General features: G+C 45.9%; 1 protein-coding gene across 3 annotated transcripts; it reads right to left on the bottom strand.

Moving 5' to 3' along the window:
• Positions 1-4,356: 4,356 nt before the first annotated feature.
• Positions 4,357-18,472, bottom strand: si:ch211-267e7.3 (ADAMTS-like protein 2). Of its 3 annotated transcripts, none has more exons than XM_036985735.1 (18): positions 18,132-18,466; positions 15,409-15,590; positions 13,268-13,343; positions 12,527-12,629; positions 11,713-11,858; positions 11,287-11,410; positions 11,039-11,119; positions 10,592-10,767; positions 9,998-10,463; positions 9,371-9,728; positions 8,985-9,091; positions 8,538-8,664; positions 7,997-8,210; positions 7,387-7,542; positions 6,817-6,987; positions 6,210-6,386; positions 5,773-5,917; positions 4,357-5,689 (listed from the first exon to the last, which is right to left on the bottom strand). In XM_036985735.1, the coding sequence occupies exons 1-18, from the start codon at positions 18,228-18,230 to the stop codon at positions 5,568-5,570; spliced, it is 3,030 nt and encodes a 1,009-aa protein (XP_036841630.1). In that variant the 5' UTR covers positions 18,231-18,466; the 3' UTR covers positions 4,357-5,567. The 3 variants fall into 3 exon arrangements, with proteins under 3 accessions (XP_036841630.1, XP_036841631.1, XP_036841632.1); XM_036985736.1 differs by having other exon boundaries at positions 8,985-9,088; XM_036985737.1 differs by lacking the exons at positions 4,357-5,689; positions 5,773-5,917; positions 6,210-6,386 and having other exon boundaries at positions 6,823-6,980; positions 18,132-18,472.
• Between the last annotated feature and the right edge of the window lie 357 nt (positions 18,473-18,829).

The raw sequence follows: 18,829 nt of genomic DNA, 5'->3' as shown, positions 1-18,829 counted from the left end.
TGACATTAAGCACACAGCCAAGACAACGCAGGAATGGCTTCGGGACAAGTCTCTGAATGTCCTTGAGTGGCCCAGCGAGAGCCCGGACTTGAACCTGATCGAACATCTCTGAAGAGACGGGAAAATAGCTGTCCAACCTGACAGAGTTTGAGAGGATCTGCAGAGAAGAATGTGAGAAACTCCCCAAATACAGGTGAACCAAGCTTGTAGCGTCATACCCAAGAAGACTCTAGGCTGTAATTGCTGCCAAACGTGCTTCAACAAAGTACTGAGTAAAGGGTCTGAATACTTATGTAAATGTGATATTTCCGTTTGTTTTTTTATGTTTGCAAACATTTCTAAAAAACTGTTTTTGATTTGTAATTATGGGGTATTGTGTGTAGATTGATGAGGGGGGAAAACAATTTAATACATTTTAGTATAAGGCTGTAGAGTTACAAAATGTGGAAAAAGTTAAGGGGTCTGAATACTTTGAATGCACTGTATATAGGGCAGGGTTGAGTTGGTAGCAGGCTAGTGATGGCCTTGAGACGGAAGCTGTTTTTCAGTCTCCTGGTCCCAGGTTTGATGCACCTGTACTGACCTCGGCTCCTGGATGATAGCGGGGTGAACAGGCCGTGGCTCGGTTGGTTGATGTCCTTGATAATCTTTTAGTTCTTCCTGTGACATTGGGTGCTGTAGGTGTCCTGGAGGGCAGGCAGTGTGCCCCCGGTGTTTTGTTGGGCAGACCGCACCACCCTCTGGAAAGCCCTGCGGTTGCGGGCTTGTGCAGTTGCCGTACCAGGCAGTAGTAAATACATCCCTGATCACCCGCACACAGTTCACTTTCATAGCAGCTACATACAGCATCAACTCTTTGTTCATTCTCGTATAATTCCATCTACGCGCTCTCAACTGTTGAATTGTCTTTCTTTCTGAGTGAACAACTCACCACACTTTATGCACTGCAGTGCAAGCTATCTATCTGTAGCTTATGCTTTCAGTACTAGATTCATTCTCTGATCCTTTGATTGGATGGACAAGATGTTAGTTCGTACTCCAAGAGCTCTGATTGGAGGACGTCCTTCGGAAGTCATAAATAAATACTGTGTAAGTATATGGACGGGGGTGAGAACCATGAGACCCCTAGGATTTGTATTGAAGTCAAGAAGAGAATGGAAAATAGCTGTCCTCCGGCTACACCATGGTGCTCAAGTGGTGGCTCCACAGGGGAGGAAGGGGAGGTCCATCCTCCTCAGTGAATTTCATAAAAATTAAAATGGTAAAACATAATAAAATGTATCCTTAAAAGATAAAACGATACTAAATATAATCACATCACCAAATATCTGATTAAAACACACTATTTTGCAAAGAAGGTCAGTACAGTAGCCTCAACAGCACTCTGTAGGGTAGCACCATGGTGTAACCTGAGGACAGCTAGCTTTCGTCCTCCTCTGGATACATTGACTTTAATACAAAACCTAGAAGGCTCATGGTTTTTACGAAAGCATAAGCTACAGCTAGCTAACACTGCAGTGTATAATTTGTGGTGAGTAAATTATGGTGAGTAGTTTTTAACAAATGTATTTCTTCAAAAATGAAGGAGAAGCAAGAGACAAATGGAGAGAGAGTGTCATTTTTTTCACTTTCAGTTTCCCTTTCTTAACTAGCAAATGCAGCTAACTAGTTTAGCCTACTGAAACACCCTGCTCAGAGAGAGCGATGCTATGTTAGCTAGCTGGCTGTGACTTTCCAACACAACACTGGAACTCTTCCAAGTCAAGGTAAGATTTTGGTGTCACTCAATTATTGCCCCCGGGGCCCACCGGTGTAACTGCTTACATACACTGTAACGTTACTGCATGATGGTAGCGGGTTTACAAACATGTTAGTTCTATTAGCTATGCTGACTATGACGTTACTTTAGGTTTAGCTAATATGATGACAACGATGTAGGCTGTGTGTAGCGGTTTGGCTTGGAACTATTTTTTGCCTGGTCACATACAGCTGATGTGTTGTGCATTAAAGTTCACAAGCGAAGGGAAGAGGTGAGAGGAGGAGAGCGCATGGATGCGAGAAGGAATACAACGTGGCTTCTATGAAATTGAACTGTGTTTACGTGTGATCAGGGGTGTATTCATTCTGCCGATTTCGTTGAAAAACGATTCTTAAACGGAAGCAAAAGGAACAAAACCGGGATAAACCTACCTGAATTTGTCCAATAGAAACTCTAGTTTACAACAATTGGACTAGTGATTACACCTTATATCAGCTAGTTGCAGGCAAGAGTGTGCAAGGCGGCATTGAGTGTCACTGTCTGTCCATGTGTCACCTCAAATTTGTCTCTCAACCTGTGTGCACCTACGTTATAAACTTGTATTCATAGGCTAGGTTGTAGCAACCTCATGATGGGTATAGGAAAAATGTTGTATCGTGTAGTAGTCTAAATTTATCGCTATTACATTGAACTGGGTGAATGGAAAATTAATGAGAGTCATCCAATATGCTGTAGTAGAAATAAGGCCATGCTCGTTAAAAATAAATCGTCCTCTCTCATCTGGATGCTACCCTAGAGGGTGCTGTTTTAATCAGTTATTTGGTGACATGAATAAATTCATTATAGTTTTATCTAAAAATTATAACTTTGTTCATTTTTCACTATTTTTATTTGTATGAAATTCAGAGTAGGATGGTCCTCACCGTCCTCCTCTGAGGAGCCTCCACTGGTTGACGTTGTTGCGCCCCAATGTGACTAGTCCTCCCATCTCCCAGGCCTGTAAACAGGAAACCCTGGAATTCCCAACAGTCTCCATAGTAACTGTGGGGAAAAGGTGAGGAGTGGAGCGGTGAACTGGGCAGTCTCAAACGGCAGTCACGCCCAATCCTAAACACTTGGCCTTTGACCATAGAGAATGGCGAGAGTACGAGTGAGAGAAAGACAAAGCATGCAAATTGAAATCGACTCTTTCAACCAAGATGAACAAGCTATCAACATGATGTACTTTTTCTAAGACAAATCTTCCATGACCAGTAACACAATAGTAATTGCTATGTAACTATCAACTGCACACGGCCATGCACTAGCTTACTACGTGGTTTAGCTCCACTTTCTCCGAGGTTGAACTATATTTTCCAAACTGATGATAGGCTGCATATGATAACCCAAGCGTTATGAGGACTAGAGTCACCTTTCTCCTCCGTCCATTGACGGTAAAATAATAACCCAATTTTCCATTCCCTCTGACCAGGCCCTTGGGCTGTAGGAGGCGCTGCTGGTTAAAACTGTACAGGGGGGGGACCACAGAGCCATTTGGGGAATGACAGGGCTCCCTCCATGAAGGCAGATGTCAAGATAATGGGTAGAACGTGTGGATGCATCTAAAAAAAACTGCTATCAAAAGGAGACTATCACGGAAATACAACAGACAATTGGCAGTATTTCTCATGTACAAAATACAGTGAAAATTGTTGATTTACCATACATAAAGCAAATAAGGTGTAACCAAACCATTACGAAATGCGAAACAAGACTACTGCAAATGACATACCGCTGACATACGATAAGACGCAATTCAGAAAGAACTGTTCTGTAATTGGCCCTAATTTATCATTATGTCAATATTCTTCGGAGTTTTGGCTATAGCCAAATTCACTCTCAGTAACCTGCCAAGATAATTCCAGACAATTTAAATAGACTAATTGAACAGAAAAAGAACCGACAGAAACCCCCAGTCATACAGCGGGTGCTGTATCCAAGTGCTATACCGAAACTGTTGAGTGAGTTTCAATGACGATGGTAGTAAAAGAGCGAGGGGGGAGACTTTAGCCATCCGAGTATTACCTCTTACCTCTTTTCAAGTCAAATGATGAAATTCAGGTGGCGGCATTAAGAAAAAGGAAGTGAAGGGGTTAACTTCACACTGAATGTACAAAAACAGGCCATTGCTAAACTCTTGCCCCCCACTTGCTAACAACGTCAAAATGGGGTTGAAATGCGCTCAGATTACGCATGACATCATGAAACACTAATCCCGTCTATTTGCCAAAGCGAGTGGTCACCCTTGTTTTATTTTTTTTTATGTTTCCCGTCATCTCCAACTCAACCGTCAAGAAAAAAAGGACAGGGTTGTCTAAATTGTAAAGCCTAACATTTCAGTCTGTGCTTGAAAGCCTGAACGATGCAATCATCTGAAGCCATTATTTCATGAACGTCTTTCCAGATACCATAGTTCTTCTGTGGCCACCAACGTTTATTGTATTACCTCTAACCATTATGTTCTCTTACTATGCTCTATAAGTGTTGTGGAAAAGTCCAAGGGAATGTACTATAGTAGCCTGGTAAAGCGGTGTAAACTCAAAAAAACAACAACCGTGGAACTTCCAAAACAGCTTGGCTTTTATTTTCGATCTTCCTAAAACAGCTGGAGACATACAGTACACATTTAGAACAATTACAGCAGAAGAGGTGGAGAGACCGTGCACTGAGTGGTCGAGCCACGGTTGGACGGTCGGACCGGTTGGTCTCTCCTGACCGTGGAGCTGTGGATCCAGCTCGATATACAGTCACGTAACAGGAGCTGCCTTTGGGGGAGTTGTAGTGTTACTGAGCGGTTACTGAGCGGTTTGCGCCCGACGCCCAGGGTATTATAGCACCTTTGGTGGGAGTTGGTCTGGCTCCCAGGGTTTTGGGCTTGGGGCAAAAGGGGGTAGAGAGGTGGAAGGTCTTGGGTTAGGGGAGAAGATAGGCATGAGGTTCTGGAGGTGGTTAGGGAGGAAGGAGAGATTGGGGGACAATTCTAGCCTGGTCTCATCTGTATGTGCTTTAGGGAACCCCTCTCTGCAACGTTAGTTTCTTATCATTCCAAACGTGTACAGGTAACTGCCAAAATAACGGAAACACTTGAGTAAATGAGGGTTCTGGCGGCTCCGTTGTGGTGTGGGGTACATTTTCCTGGCATGGTTTATGTCCACTCAACCCCTTAGAGGGCAAGGTAAACGCCCACCTATGGTGATAACCTTCAACCTATGGTGAATAATTTCTACCCAGATGGGAGTGGATGACAATGCCCCCATCCACAGGGCACAAGTGGTCACTGAATGGTTTGATGAGCATGAAAACGATGTAAAAACATACGCCATGGCCGTCTCAGTCACCAGATCTCAACCCATTTGAACACTTATGGGAGATTCTTGAGCGCCGCCTGAGACAGCGTTTCCCACCACCATCAACAAAACACCAAATGATGGAATTTCTCATGGAAGAATGGTGTCACATCCCTCTAATAGAGTTCCAGACACTTGTATAATCTATGCTAAGGTGCATTGAAGCTGTTCTGGCAGCTCGTGGTGGCCCAACGCCCTATTAAGACACTTTATGTTGGCGTTTCCATTATTTTGGCAGTTACCCGTAGCTTTGGCATGAAAACAAGTCCGAGTTGGCTACAGGCCATATAACTTCTGGAACCAGGCTATAGGACAAGTCTACAATCTAAAGGAAAAGAGTCCAGGGCACAGTGCAAGGTGTCCTGTATGGGGACTGTCTTCACATTCTGTGGGGGGCCATTGTGAGTGCGGGCCCCTGGCCCTTACGGGGCCTTGCCCTTACAGGACTGGCAGCAGGCCTTCCTGTAGTACCAGTGTGTACACAGCTTCACCTTCAGCACCAGGGCACAGTTGGCCGTAGCCTTGTCCTGACACACCTCTTCAACTGGGGGGAGAAGAGGGGGGACAATATTACAGTGGCCATTTTGACAGACAGACAGTTAGGCAGACAGACAGCGTTCTTCCTACCTGGGGCCTCTGTGGGACAGGCCTGCACCTCACACGTCTGCCCGGCCTCAGGTTTGAGGGCAGAATCACAGCTGTGGCCTAGCTCCTCCCCCTGGTAACACTTCACCTCCCGAACGTGCACCCCGCTGCCACACGTCTTACTGCACTGTGATGGGAGGAGAAGAAAGGCAATGACATTACTCATACACAGGAACAAAAAGAGACAAGCGTCCACATTTTGTGTTGTGCTTGAGAAGGGAGAGAGTGAGAGAATCACACAAACCCTACAGTGATTCTTTCACATCCACTACTAAACTATACTGATAGAATTATCTAAATAACAGTGGAATGAGCTAGAGGAGACTGCCCTAGACAGAGTGCGATGGAGAGGAGTCATTGATGGTCCTAAAGTAAGTGAGTAACAGTGACAGTGGTTGGATTGCTCTAATGACATGTACCTGAGACCAGGAAGTGGTGAACCACTTGGAGCAGGGCCTCTCGAAGCAGGCGGAGCTCTCCTCGGGTTTGAGGGCGGAGTCACACGTCTGTCCGTGGAACTCCTTGAACACGCCCTCCTCCAGGCCGGAACACACCACCTGCCGCGTTTTCACCCCCCGCCCACAGGTGGTGTTACACTGGTGGTACAGAGGGAGAGAGGAGAAGAAGATTGTCACAGCCACAGCTTCTCTGTCATCTTTACATGTAGTTCCTTTGTGGATCACGCATTTCAGACAGTGGTACATGCAGGTAAGAAAGGAAGACTGTTACGCCCAAAACCAGTCATCCCGCATGCATTTTTTTCATGTCTTTTTTTTTACATTACGTTTTGTCCTTGCTTGTAAGGCCTGGACTTGTTTGTTGCGTTATTACCATGACAATGTTTGTTTAACGCGGCTACGACAATGTTCGTCAAGCGTATTGAATGAAACGGAATGGAAATAGAAGCGGCTGAAGCTGAACTTGCGGTGAACTCTCAAATGAAAGATCTGACTTGCACTGGGAGGCTGTTGTGTGTTGCCTGCTAGGCAAGTCTTCCTTCCCCATAAAGCTACAGCACACACTTGCCTGTTCCCACTCCTGTTCTACCCAGTGCGCGGGGCAGTTCTTGTCCCCACAGGGGTACACGGCCAGGGGCTTGAGGTCCAGGTCGCACTGGCCGTCAGAGATCACGTTGCCGTTGCTGTTCTTGCACGCCACGTAGCGCGTCATCCTGCCCTCGCCACAGGCCCCTGAACACTTAGAGAGTACACAGACAGCCAGGGGGGGGGGGGGAGAGTGTGAGGGAGGGAGGGACAGTAAGGAAGAGTAAGAAGACGTATGAGAGAGACGATACGTGATGACAGGGAAATAGAGGGAGGGATACAAAGGGACAAGGAGGGAGAGCGTATTCAAGATCAAGAGGAGCTGTGTTGATTTCCTATCAATGATATATCATCAAAGTACAATATCAAGATTCTTTATCGGCCCATATTGTTGCTGCCAAGGCGCAAGAACATGACGATCTGAGAGTAGTTGATGAACCTGTACAGGTAAAGGAGTTTCTTCCTGACCACGTGAATATCCCTGGGGGAAAACCCCTGGGTGTTAGCTGTGCCTAGGCTAAGACCTTCGTGCAGCTGAGGGTGTTTAACTCACAGGGCCCCAGTCCGAAACGGTCCACCTGCGGTCACAGGGCGGTCCCTCGCACTCCTTCTCACTGAGTGGCCGCGAGGATTCGTTACACAGGCGCGTCTCCATGGAGCAGCGCACCTCCCGACTCCTCAAACCACGTCCCCCACAACGAGCGGAACACTGGAAAAGAGGAAACGACCACACCGCCCTCCATCAATGCTCAGAGAACACTCACTATTATGATCCTTCACTCCGGAGTGATTTTTATATAACTAGGGCAAGTCAGTTAAAAACTAATTCTTACTTACAATGACAGCCTAGGAACAGTGGGTTAACTGCCTTGTTCAGGGGCAGAACGACAGATTTTCACCTCGTCAGCTTGGGGATTTGATCTTGCAACCTTTCGGTTACTGGCCAAACGCGCTAACCGCTAGGCTAACTGCCGCCCCTCTAACCACTAGGCTACCTGCCGCCCCTCTAACCACCCGTGATCCAGCGCTGAAGTATGATAGCTAACATTATACAACTTCATATAGTTCCTACTGTTACCCAGAACACATATTTGAAGATCTATTTCTATCTTAAAGATTCCTTGTCAGATACACAATAAAAAAAAAAAAACACACACACACACCTCAGACCAGTCAGAGACTTCCCACTGTGGGCCACAGCCTTTGCTCTTGCAGGCCTTGCGTGCCATTGGTTTCTGCAGCTCTGCAGCCACACACAGCTCGTCATACACGGAGCTGTCGAAGCCTGGCGCCATCATCTTCCAGCAGCGCACCGTACGGAACTGGTAACCCTCGCCGCACGTCCTCGAACACTCACTCCACCGACTGGTCTCCCACCTAGGGTGAAGACCCAGTCAGCCCAAGAACAAACCGTTAGTATAAGGCTTTAGCTCCGCCGGCTAACGCAATCTTATGGCCTGCAAGGCAACCAGGTTCGAACTCCAGTCGGTCGCAATTGTACTGGAGAAAAGTTTCTTATTTGTGTGAAGGGAATGGCAGACTGAATGCCAACAGGCACATTGATTCAAAGGAGCTGCAAAACCCAGTCATTATTCTGAAACCATCAGGTCCTAGCCAACGGAAGACCATGCAGAATGCTATTTCCTGGTCCACGAGGACCCCAACCTGATGTGGCAGTGGAACTGATCATATGGGATATCTAACCTTGGTGGACACTCCTTCCCGGTGCAGAACTCGTGTGTGGGTTCAGGTCTGGTCACAGCGTCACAGTAAGTCTCGTCCACCTCAGAGCCGTCATACCGGACACACAGGGCGTAGGACGTACTGATACCTGGGCAAGGAAACGTAGACTACCATGACCAATATAATACCGACACTCACACCGCTGTTGAACAGTCAGGGTTAAACAAAACATCCCAGTGAACATGTATCCTTTACGTTAAGTTGGTTAATGAGACTAAAGTATATTTAGTGAGAGGTATGATCAACGTGGAGAGAAGAGACACTAAGTGATTTGCCAGTACCGGTGCGTGTCTATGTTTGTGTAACATGTGTGAGAATATGTGTATACAGTGTGTGTACAATGTGGGGGGTGTATGTATGTGTGTGTGTCTGTGTACACTGTGTGTGTGGTGTGGCTGGTAGCTGCACCTGTGGTACATGTTGAACTGCAGGGTGCATACGCAGATACCTTCCATCTGTACATGTCAGCAAGGCTGATGTCACGGTCAAGCAATCCCACCTCAAACTCATTGCTGCTGGAACGCATTGGGAGAGAGGGAGGAAGAAGGACAAAACCCGGAGAACGGGAGGAAGAGATCGAGGGAGAGGGAGAAAGGTGATTGAATGTCTGAATTGAACCAAATTGAACCTAGCAATGTATCTACTTAATATAAAGGCAGGTACCATCGAGGGGAAAGCATGTCATGGTTATTCAATATGACAAAGGCAAAGGGTCAACACATAACATCAAACTAAAGTGCATATAATGCGGCAGACCCTCCTCACCCCCCCACCCCTCCACTAAGGCAGCTCACCTCTCTGTGTCGGGGGCCTGTACCGGCTCTACCTGGTGGAGGTTGACGAGGTTGGAACTCTCTGTCCCGTTGGGCTCTGGTTCGAAAAGGAGTCCATAGGGGGCGTTGTCCTCAGCTGTGGCCTCGTGGAGTTTGAGGCTGCCTGGGTAGATCTCCAGCTGGGCCAGGCTGTTGTCCAGGGAGGAGCTGGTGTTGAGTTCCAGGAGAGGGCAGATGTTGGAGCCATCCTGGCAGGGTTGTCTGAGGCCTCCTGGCTCAGAGACCAGGTCCAGGAACAGGCCCCTGTGGAGGAGCTTGGATGGTCGGTGGGTGCCGTTGGGACCAGGAGAGTCGCCATCGATCAAGTTTGAGTCTGTCCCTTGTAAAATATAGTAAAATACATTGAAATTATTTCAAATCTCATTAAAAATTCTACAGAACATTCCCATCACAAAAGGGCATCAAAACTGTTTGCTGATATCCCGCAATTATATACTTTATATACTAAAAGTGACAGATTACTGGCCAATGTCGTTACAGTTGTTCATTACAGATACAACAATGTATGTACATTTGGAAGTCAAAACTCTCTGTAAAATAGTCAAGTGGATACACAGCCCAGATATCAACTTCATACTCAACACTCACTGTAGTTAGCAGGTGCAGGATGTCCCTGGTCTCCTAGCTTATTCTCCAGGTTGTTGTGGTGGATCTCACTGGCCGGTCTGAACACCAGCATGGCTGGTGGTTGACTGAGGTTGAGAGGAGCCTGTAGTTCCCACACAAGACCTTCATGGTCATGATCCAGGTCATGGTCGACCTCCGGGGGGTTGTCCGGGACCCGAACACCACTGTGGTTTCCCAGCTTCCCATAGTCCTCGCTGGCCTCAATCTCATTGTCATTCAAGGAGAGTTCAGTGGCAGTGGCGTTGGCCATTGTTTCTTGGGCCACCGGGGGCCATGATTCTGGGGCCGCAGGTTCGACAACGGACAGTGCTCGTATCTGGACCTCCTCTGGAGGCGAGGCTACTGGGGTTGTTGCGCGGGCTTCTGGGGTGCGAGGTACGGTGTACTCGTATGTGATGTGGGGCATCTTTCCGTTCAGGTTGTAGTACTTGTATAAAAAATGTAAGAGGCCTTTCAATCACACTACAATAAAGCCAACATGTCAATTGTCTATTTGAGGAATCACTGGAAAACATGCCCTAGTTACCTACAGACAGTACATACCTAAATACCTACCATGACGTTTAGCCCCTGGTCAGTGGGTCCTTGGGCGATGATGTACTCAAATCCATCTGATAAGAGGTTAGCGGGTCTCCTGTACTTGAAGACTGTGCCAGCAACACGGAAGTTACGGGGATTGTCGATAATTGTGTTCCCATTGAAAAAGAAGTGTCCTGCTTCATCGGATAGGGCTGGAGGAAAGCAATATGATCTTATGGACAACAGCTGTAACAACTTTCTCGCTAAATTAATTTTGTTTTAGATTTATTCCACGAACCCAGACACAAGTTTTGATTGGATAGGGCCTATGGTAATCACACGGAAATCAACAACAGCTCATATTTCTTAATTCTAGTAACTATGAAGGTTGTTCTGCTCCAAAACATGTTCCGCTTGTTAAGTTTCACAATTTCTAGTTACTGTATCCCAATAAAATTCAATACAACATGATCTGAATCTTACCCAGTATATTTTCGGTTTTCCGTCTCTCAATGATCTGGATGTCGGTGGCACCAACAGGAATGTTGGTGATAAACACATAACCTGATTCAAAGGGGGGAAAAAACCAAGATCACCCACTTTAGTTGTGCCTTTATTTCCAGGCACACAGTGACATGGAGGTTAAGGCTCTTTGATTTTATAGATGTTTAGAAGGGCACTTAAAAAGGTAGGATATGCTGTATAACCTCTTGGCACTACTTAAGATATACCTAACTGTGTGCTCCCTTTCCGGTGAGATCCAGACACTCTGTAGCAGGAGCTGCCATTCCCGCCACACACACCGCACGTATCTACCGTTTTACTGGAGTAAAGCTTCCCGTCACAACCCACCGTCTGTAGTACAGGGCAGCCAGGGGAGAGGAGAGAAGAAAGTCCTTATGAGTTTGGGATCCTTTTCCTAACTCTGTGACCTGACCAGGAAAAACTAGGTATATTGTTTGGCAGATGCTTTGAACCAAACGAGACTCAAGTGGCTAATCAGGTTAAAAAAAATCTCCTGGCAACAACTCATTACAGACCTAGGTCCAAAGGGCATTGATTGACATTGCTTGGCAGATGCTTTGAACCAAAAGAGACTCAAGAGGTTGATCAAGGGAAAAAAGTGTACGGTCCTAATAGCGATCCCTGTGGCACACCTGACACTGTCCCTCGATGCAGACGCCCTGGTAGATGCCGTCCCGGCAGTAGGTTCCGTCGTGGGCCGGGACCAGCAGCTGCCTCTCCCCTGTGGTGCTGGTGCACTGTAGGTCACACGGCTTGTTGGAGATACTGATGTAGTCATCTGAGACAGGAAGTGACCGAGAACAACTTAAAGAAATGTTCAGATACTCTTAAGTTCGTTAAGGCTGTTTTGACGCTAGCTACAAAAGCCAGTCCCCGAGGTTATCGTCTAGAACGGAGATTTGATTAGAAAGGGATTGAGAAATTCACTCAAATGCGATTAGATATGAGTGAGAATGTTTTTAATTTGTCATGTCTATATGTCATTTACCTAGAAACCGAGACATAATAGTCTGAGTTTAAAGATGACATAAGCCTTGGACTGGGGCCTTAAAGCATGATGCAAGACGTTCTATGGAAAGGTACTCGTTTCCTGATTCTGGCAGGCAACCGCCAAGTGAGGCAGACAAAAGAATTAAAGACAAAGAGACAAATGAAGGAGTAAATAGAAGGAGAGCGAGAGGGGGAGAAATAGAAGGTGCATCCCAGTAACAGCTTTTATCTCCTGAAGTATGCACATGTTCATTACTTCCCACAAATCTAAAAGCATAGGATTGGTGGAGGCATGGGCTAGTGGGAGTCTTCACCATATTTCTTATACCAGTCATTTCCTTTTCGAATCAGTGAAGGTGAACAACCGCACACTTCTATAGGAAGGAGAGATAATTGGGACTGAGCAAAATAGCGTTTTAGAGAACGAAAACCACCTATGACTAATTCATTGCTTACCTGGATAGAGGGGCACCCACTCGTAGTGTCTCCTGCCGAAGGCTTTGGCGTTGAACTGGGAGCACTGCTGCTGCTTGAAGCTAACACTGGTACTGACACAGGGCTGGGGAGAAAGACGAGAACAGCAGGATGAGACAAGAGTAAACCAAGTCTCAGAAACGAATGGAAGTAGAGTAGGCAAGGCATGTTTTTTGGACCGTGACACTGAAACATCTTTAGTCTAAAGGGTCATATTCCCCATTAACAGGGCAGTCCGCAGTTGAAAACAATTACAACGGGTCACCCTGCCTCTGTTTAGGTAAAAAGCTGAGGGATGGGCCTGGAGAAATGTAAACAATCTTAAATGCATACAGTAGACTGAGCTATTGATGCAAGGACTGACCATCCAAGATATCAAAATGACAGTTTTGAGCATATTTGGAGGCTATAGAGAGTTTGTTTACATGTATAATGTTTCCAAACATTGGAGTAAAACAAGCACATATTTTGGGTTCCGATAGGTTACGACAGTTAAACTTAGCTCATCTGGAAGTTATAAGCTACCTGTATATTCTTCAGGAATCTATTAGTATATATCCTTCATTTATAAGTCCAAAAGGTTTGTAGCAACTGCAGATTGCCCCTTTCAAAAGGGTGCTGAATCAATGTAAACGTAATCCATTAGAAATTGGTTCGGGCAATGGTGCATAAGCTAATAGATGCCTAGCAAAAACTGTTGTTGGTTTTGGTGTAAAAGCATACCTGAAATGGACATAGCTGATACTGCTTCGGAGAGCCGACACAGAAGGAGCTGTTGATGTTCTGTGTGGCAGTGAGTCTGGAGAGAAAGGGTTTTAAACATACTTATCTGGCATGAGCAGACACAATGTGATATTACAATAAAGATACCTTAGTTTGAACCTTGTTATTAAAGGTCTTACAGTGTACTCCTTAAGATTTGTAAAGTGGAAGTGGCCTCAAAGGTTCACGATAAGCTCAGGTTATACATTAGGTACTTGGAAGAAAAAGGTGAGTTACTCTAGTATCTCCACTGTGGTAATCTCTTTAAGGAGTCAGCCCTTCATGTTTAGCCTACTTTTCTAACATGAGATAGACACATCTAGCTCTCACAGTCTGAGCCCCACCTAGACTCCAGATGTTGAACGTTCCCAAGCTTTTTCAGAGCTTTCCCCAACACTCCTTCCACTCCTCCCCTCCAGATGTGGGTCTCCTCTTCTCTCTCTCTCTCTCTCTCATTCTCTCTCTCTAACACACCCTTTCCATCTCCCCTCTTTCGTTCCCTTGTTCTCTTTCCCTCTCTCCCTGTCTCTCTCTTTGTCTTCATTCACCCACCCACCCCCCACCCTCTCTCTCTCTCTTTACTCACATCTCCCTCTTTCTCTCTCTCTCCCCACCCCCCTTCACCCTCCCCAAACCCCCACACCACACAGGGGGAGTGTTAATGGGCGCCAGGTGGAACAGCTCAAAGTCAAACCCTGGTGCTTATCTGGGGAGGAATCTCCCCCTAAATGGCCCAGCGCCTGACTAAAAGCCCTTTTATAAATATGGCTGTCACTCCGGCCAGACTGGCCCGTGTCATGTGGAACCGCTGACCGGCGGGATTGATGTTCATTCCACAGGACATTCCTCAGACCGCAAGAGGGTGCCCCGGAGGTTATTTGTCAGGGGGGGGGGCACGTCTCTTTTTCACGCTCTCGCTCTCTGTCTCTTTATTTCGTTCCCTCTCTCTTTCTCTCTCTCTTTCTCGACCTCCTATTCTTTCAAAAGAAAACTGGTGGGGTCAAAACCTATACTTACATCTAAGCCATATGGAAATATGACGTTTTGTATTTGTCTCCCTAGAAACTGCTAATCCACATAACTGTCAAGTTAATGAAAACCCCAATCCACCTTCCATTAAACAAGCCCAGTTCTCAAACAAATCCATCAGCATTATTGCTTGATCACTCCACAAACAAAACAGATATACATGTTATATGTTATAGTACATGTTATGTCACACACACACCAACAGCAGGGGCAGTCAGGCAGGATTGAACATAGACACTTCAGACCGGAGGTCATTGAGCCCCCAATTACCAGCCGTTTAAATGAACTCTGGAGTCAAACCCGCTGATGAGGACTGACACCCCCCAGTATGAGAAGTGGGTTCAGTTCAGGGTCAAACTGTGTGTGTGTGTCTGTGTGTGTGTGTGTGTGTTTGTGTGTTAGCAGCACTGCAGCCTGTCAGTCCTGGTCAGACCACTGCTGGGAGACATTTCCGGAACACTTGGAAGTAAGTGTGTGTTGTAATGCCTACATTAGGCTGTCATAAGTGTAATGGTGTAAAGAGTGTCATAACAGTTTGTGACAGCAGGAAACAGGAAGCGTTTTATAAGTCTTGATTGGTTGACTTTAGAGTATGGTAGAATTGAGTTGGAGTTAATTTTGGTAGCTGTCATCATAGCTAGCATGTTGTGGGAAATATTGTCACTCTTACAGAAATCTCATACAGTGTGTTATAACTCAAAAACAAATGTAAGTGTTGGGTCTAATTTTCCTCCAGGAGAGTATTCCACAAACAACATTAATGAGTTGGCACGCTAACTTTTCTAAACTTTTTTTCAACCAATTTGAGTAGCCATAATGATTAGCAGCCTGACTCCTTGGTCCCACTGGCCTAGTTAATTCTAGCATTGGGTTGGCTCTCTACTGCCTAAAGACCATAGCAGGCAGTGGCAGCTTCAGAGAAGTGCTGGCCTTTATTTTCTGACCAGGAAAAACTGGTTGTAGAGATAATGTACGGCCCCGCACACACGATTGCTCCGGCACATACCTTTTTGTTAGGCAACGTTTCAACCAAAGAGTGGATCTTCGTCAGGTCAGTGATGGTGTATCTTTACCTCTGCTGCAGACAGTGTCGTTCCTGAGAGCGCACCCCTCCTCCACAGGTCCTGGAGCAGGTGGACCAGCTGCTCCACTCTCCCCACCACTGGGCCACCTCGTCGGGCTGCTGTCCTCGGATCTGGTACCTCTGGCTGTGCCGGCTCTGCCGCTGGACCTCCTCCCTCCCGTCACTACTGTCCTGGCAGAGACAGAGTATTTTACATGTGTATTACACTGTGTGTACATTATGCACATGTGTGTGCGTGCGTGTGCGCGAGCGAGTGCTTGCTGCGTGTGTATGTCCGTCTCGATGTGGTTTAGGTTGTCCAGAACCGTTTTGTCTCTTCTTCTATCTCCCCATAAGGAAGGCATAAGGGACAGTTGTGTTGTTTCCTATATGTGTCGGGAAAAGCCCTGTAGCTCTAACAGTAGGGTTGCTGTGCAGACTGCAGTTGGCAGCAGCAGCTGGCCGGACTGTTCCATTAAACCCCGAGCGGGTACGGAAAACGAAAAGACCGAAAATCACTTTAGGTGGCCTTCGCACAAGATTCCCATTGTAAGTGTTCCGTCTGTGTGTAGGAGTAAGGGCAGCAAGCAACGCAGTAACATGGTTGACTTTGCTATGCTTCTTTCTGTTCCTGAAGTGTGTCCTCCCTGCATGAAGAAGCACACACTGGGGAGTGTTTCCCTAAACCATTCGGTGAACACATTGCGACCACTTATGGTGCTCTGGTACACTTTCCACCGGACAAACCTGTTAACACGTGCTTGGATACACTGACTGGAGCAGAGTCCAAAAAGGGCTGCCGCTACCTCCTGGGGTATGCATTAAAACCTATAGACATTCAGAGTTTATTCCAAGTGGTGAAAGATGCAGGGGTAATACAGTTTACTTCTGTGACTTAAAGGAAAGCAGAAACCTAACCAAAACCTGTAATCCATTTAGGAGGGAGAGAGAGGGGGAAGGAGAGAGAGGGGGGGGGGGGGGGGGGGGGAGAGAGAGAAAGAGCCTAAAATTCAAAACAGAGCTGGTGGTTGGCTATGAATATCTTTTCTTTACAGAGGTAGAGACAGGCCAAGACTTTTAAGAGCATTACTGTGCTTTTGATGAGTTAGAGAGGTGGATGAGGGACTGGAGGGAGGAGGAGGAAGAGAAGGAAGGAGGGAGGGGGAATGGAGACAGAAGGAGGATTGAGGGCTGCTAAAAACGAGTGCTAGATGAAAGGGCCTGTGACTGTCTGTGAGTAACTGAAGCTGACTCCTGTTGTCTAGACTTCAGGTTAATCGTAGCCCTCTAAACCTGACCATTAGAGTGCATTAACAGCACACAGACATTGCCATGGCTGGCCACACTGTTCTAGGGCCTAGGATTTCTTCCCAATGATTAGTGTTTCACACTCAATAGCTCTCAAGAGTAGAAACTCTGTTTATAGAACCTATATTCATCTGCACATTTTGAATGATTTGCAGACATTTTTTGTATGTATTTTTAGTTTGCCTTGTAATTTTAGTTTTATAATTTTGGGAAGACTTGTGTTTGCATATTTTGCTGGTCTATAGTCTATATGACAGTCATATAGATTTCACAACACGCTCATTTTACATAACCACAAATTTGAATTCAAGAACTGGTAATGGCAACAAACAAAAAAGTTTTTTTTTGCTCAAATCACAAACATGAGCAAAAATCCGAAAAGACTGATAGTTCTGTAACTCAACTAGGGGGGCTAGATGCTTGTCCAAACAAGAATGTGCAAGCCCCATATGTTTTTCTGAATGCCCTCTGGATATCTAGGAATCTAAATAGACTATTTACTTTTTTTAAACGTTTTAATGCTCCAGGCTCTCAAACAATGGACCTCCCGGGAAGTACAAATTAGTATACTTTTGGAGGCTGCGGCGGTGGGGGGGTTGGGTAATTGTGCATGGGACAGTTGTATTACAATGTTACTGGAGTTAAGCGGGTCAACTCCTGCCGCGACCGGGCACCGGTCAGGTGGATGCCATGTGGAAGGTTCAATAGCCTGAGTTGTTACGCATACATCAATAACGGACATGAACCCTTGGAAATGGAAAACCATATCGTTGAAAAATGCTGTTTTCACGTATGTAGACGGTTTGAAGCTTGTCTGTAAAATGTTCCCATAACTTTTTTTTCATAAACTGTATTATAACATAGTTCCCTGATGTTGGTTAGTGGTAAACGAGCCGCGGCTACTTTGTTAGCCCATGGGATCCTCTTGTAATATCCCATGTCTCCAGATTACCTCCCTTCAATTTGAACTGAAGTACAATCCAGTACCGTATCCTTCCTCGTCTTCCGTCCCTGCCTCATTAGTTTTAGTCCAGTGGACCACGAAGCTCTCTAATAATGTGCAGCTACTTCAACAGCGTCGGGAAATGCCAGGCAGGCAGAAATAAAGGCTCCAGCTGGGGCTTTGATCTTAAAGCATGAAGAGTCTAGAAAAGGAGTTCGGCATGAAACGGATAGCGGAAAAGAAGGCGCAAAACCTAGACTTCACTAATAGTACCGAATGGACTGAAATTGTTGCAGGCAAGCATGGGTTAGAAGGCTATTCCAGAAAACAGCGTAATCTCTTGCCATTTGAATGCTTTCACACAAATACCGGCATACACGAGCAGACATTTGCGTTGAGAACAATGATGTTTGAAGCGCACGGCTTTATGGATAATAATTAATTTTTTTTAAACAATTTTTGAATTAAAGTATGCGATTTACCTTAATGTTGCTGGTGGATGCTCTCTCAAAAGTTTCGAATAGGAAGACAGCGCTGTGAATAAGAATAATACCGAATCTTGCGCTCCAAAAACAGTACATGGTTCATTTAGGAACAAGGAGACCTCGCCCCCCCAACCTTAACCACAGCTTGAAAGGGAGGCTCGCACTAAGAGGTCTATTGGGAAGAAAATCCTTGATGCTTTCTTTAATGGCTTTACAACCTGCTGGCCCGAAGGGAAAAGGGGGTTGGTCAAGCCGGCTTTGATTGACGTTGTAGACTTGCAGAACCTTGTACCCTAAATCTGAAACCCACTTCTGGCTCTTTCAATAGTGACTACCTCCACCAGGGGTAGTGGGATAGTTCTCCTGTGTGTGTGTGTGTGTGTGTGTGTGTCTGTGCGTGCGTGAAAGAGCCAGAGAGAGAGAGAGTTTTGGGACCATAAACAAGAGAGAGTGTTTTGGCACCATAAACAAGAGAGAACATTTTCACATCGATTTGCCTATATTTATAGGGTGTAGAGAAACAACTATTGATAGTATAAAAAGGGGAAAGACCTATGGTGTTATGATGTAACAGAATGGGGAGGTAGTAGGGTAGTTGAACTCACATCTCATGTCCCCTTATGCATAAGGGAGTGATCGAAATTTACACAATTGTTACCCGGAGGAAAATGGAGGAGGGTCATGATTTTTCAATT

The sequence above is a fragment of the Oncorhynchus mykiss genome, chromosome 8 (assembly GCF_013265735.2).
Source record: "Oncorhynchus mykiss isolate Arlee chromosome 8, USDA_OmykA_1.1, whole genome shotgun sequence".
NCBI classification, from domain to species: Eukaryota; Metazoa; Chordata; class Actinopteri; order Salmoniformes; family Salmonidae; genus Oncorhynchus; species Oncorhynchus mykiss.
Note: the sequence above shows the minus strand (reverse complement) of the source record. Positions and strands in the feature narration are given on the sequence as shown.

Excerpts from the sequence above, each read along its gene's own strand:
- si:ch211-267e7.3 (XM_036985735.1), bottom strand. The coding sequence starts at position 18,230 with ATGTACTGTTTTTGGAGCGCAAGATTCGGTATTATTCTTATTCACAGC. Across the intron at positions 9,729-9,997 it reads TCCTGCACCTGCTAACTACA|GGACAGACTCAAACTTGATC; the intron begins GTGAGTGTTGAG and ends ATATTTTACAAG. Across the intron at positions 6,988-7,386 it reads CCGTTTCGGACTGGGGCCCT|TGTTCAGGGGCCTGTGGCGA; the intron begins GTGAGTTAAACA and ends GTACTCTCTAAG.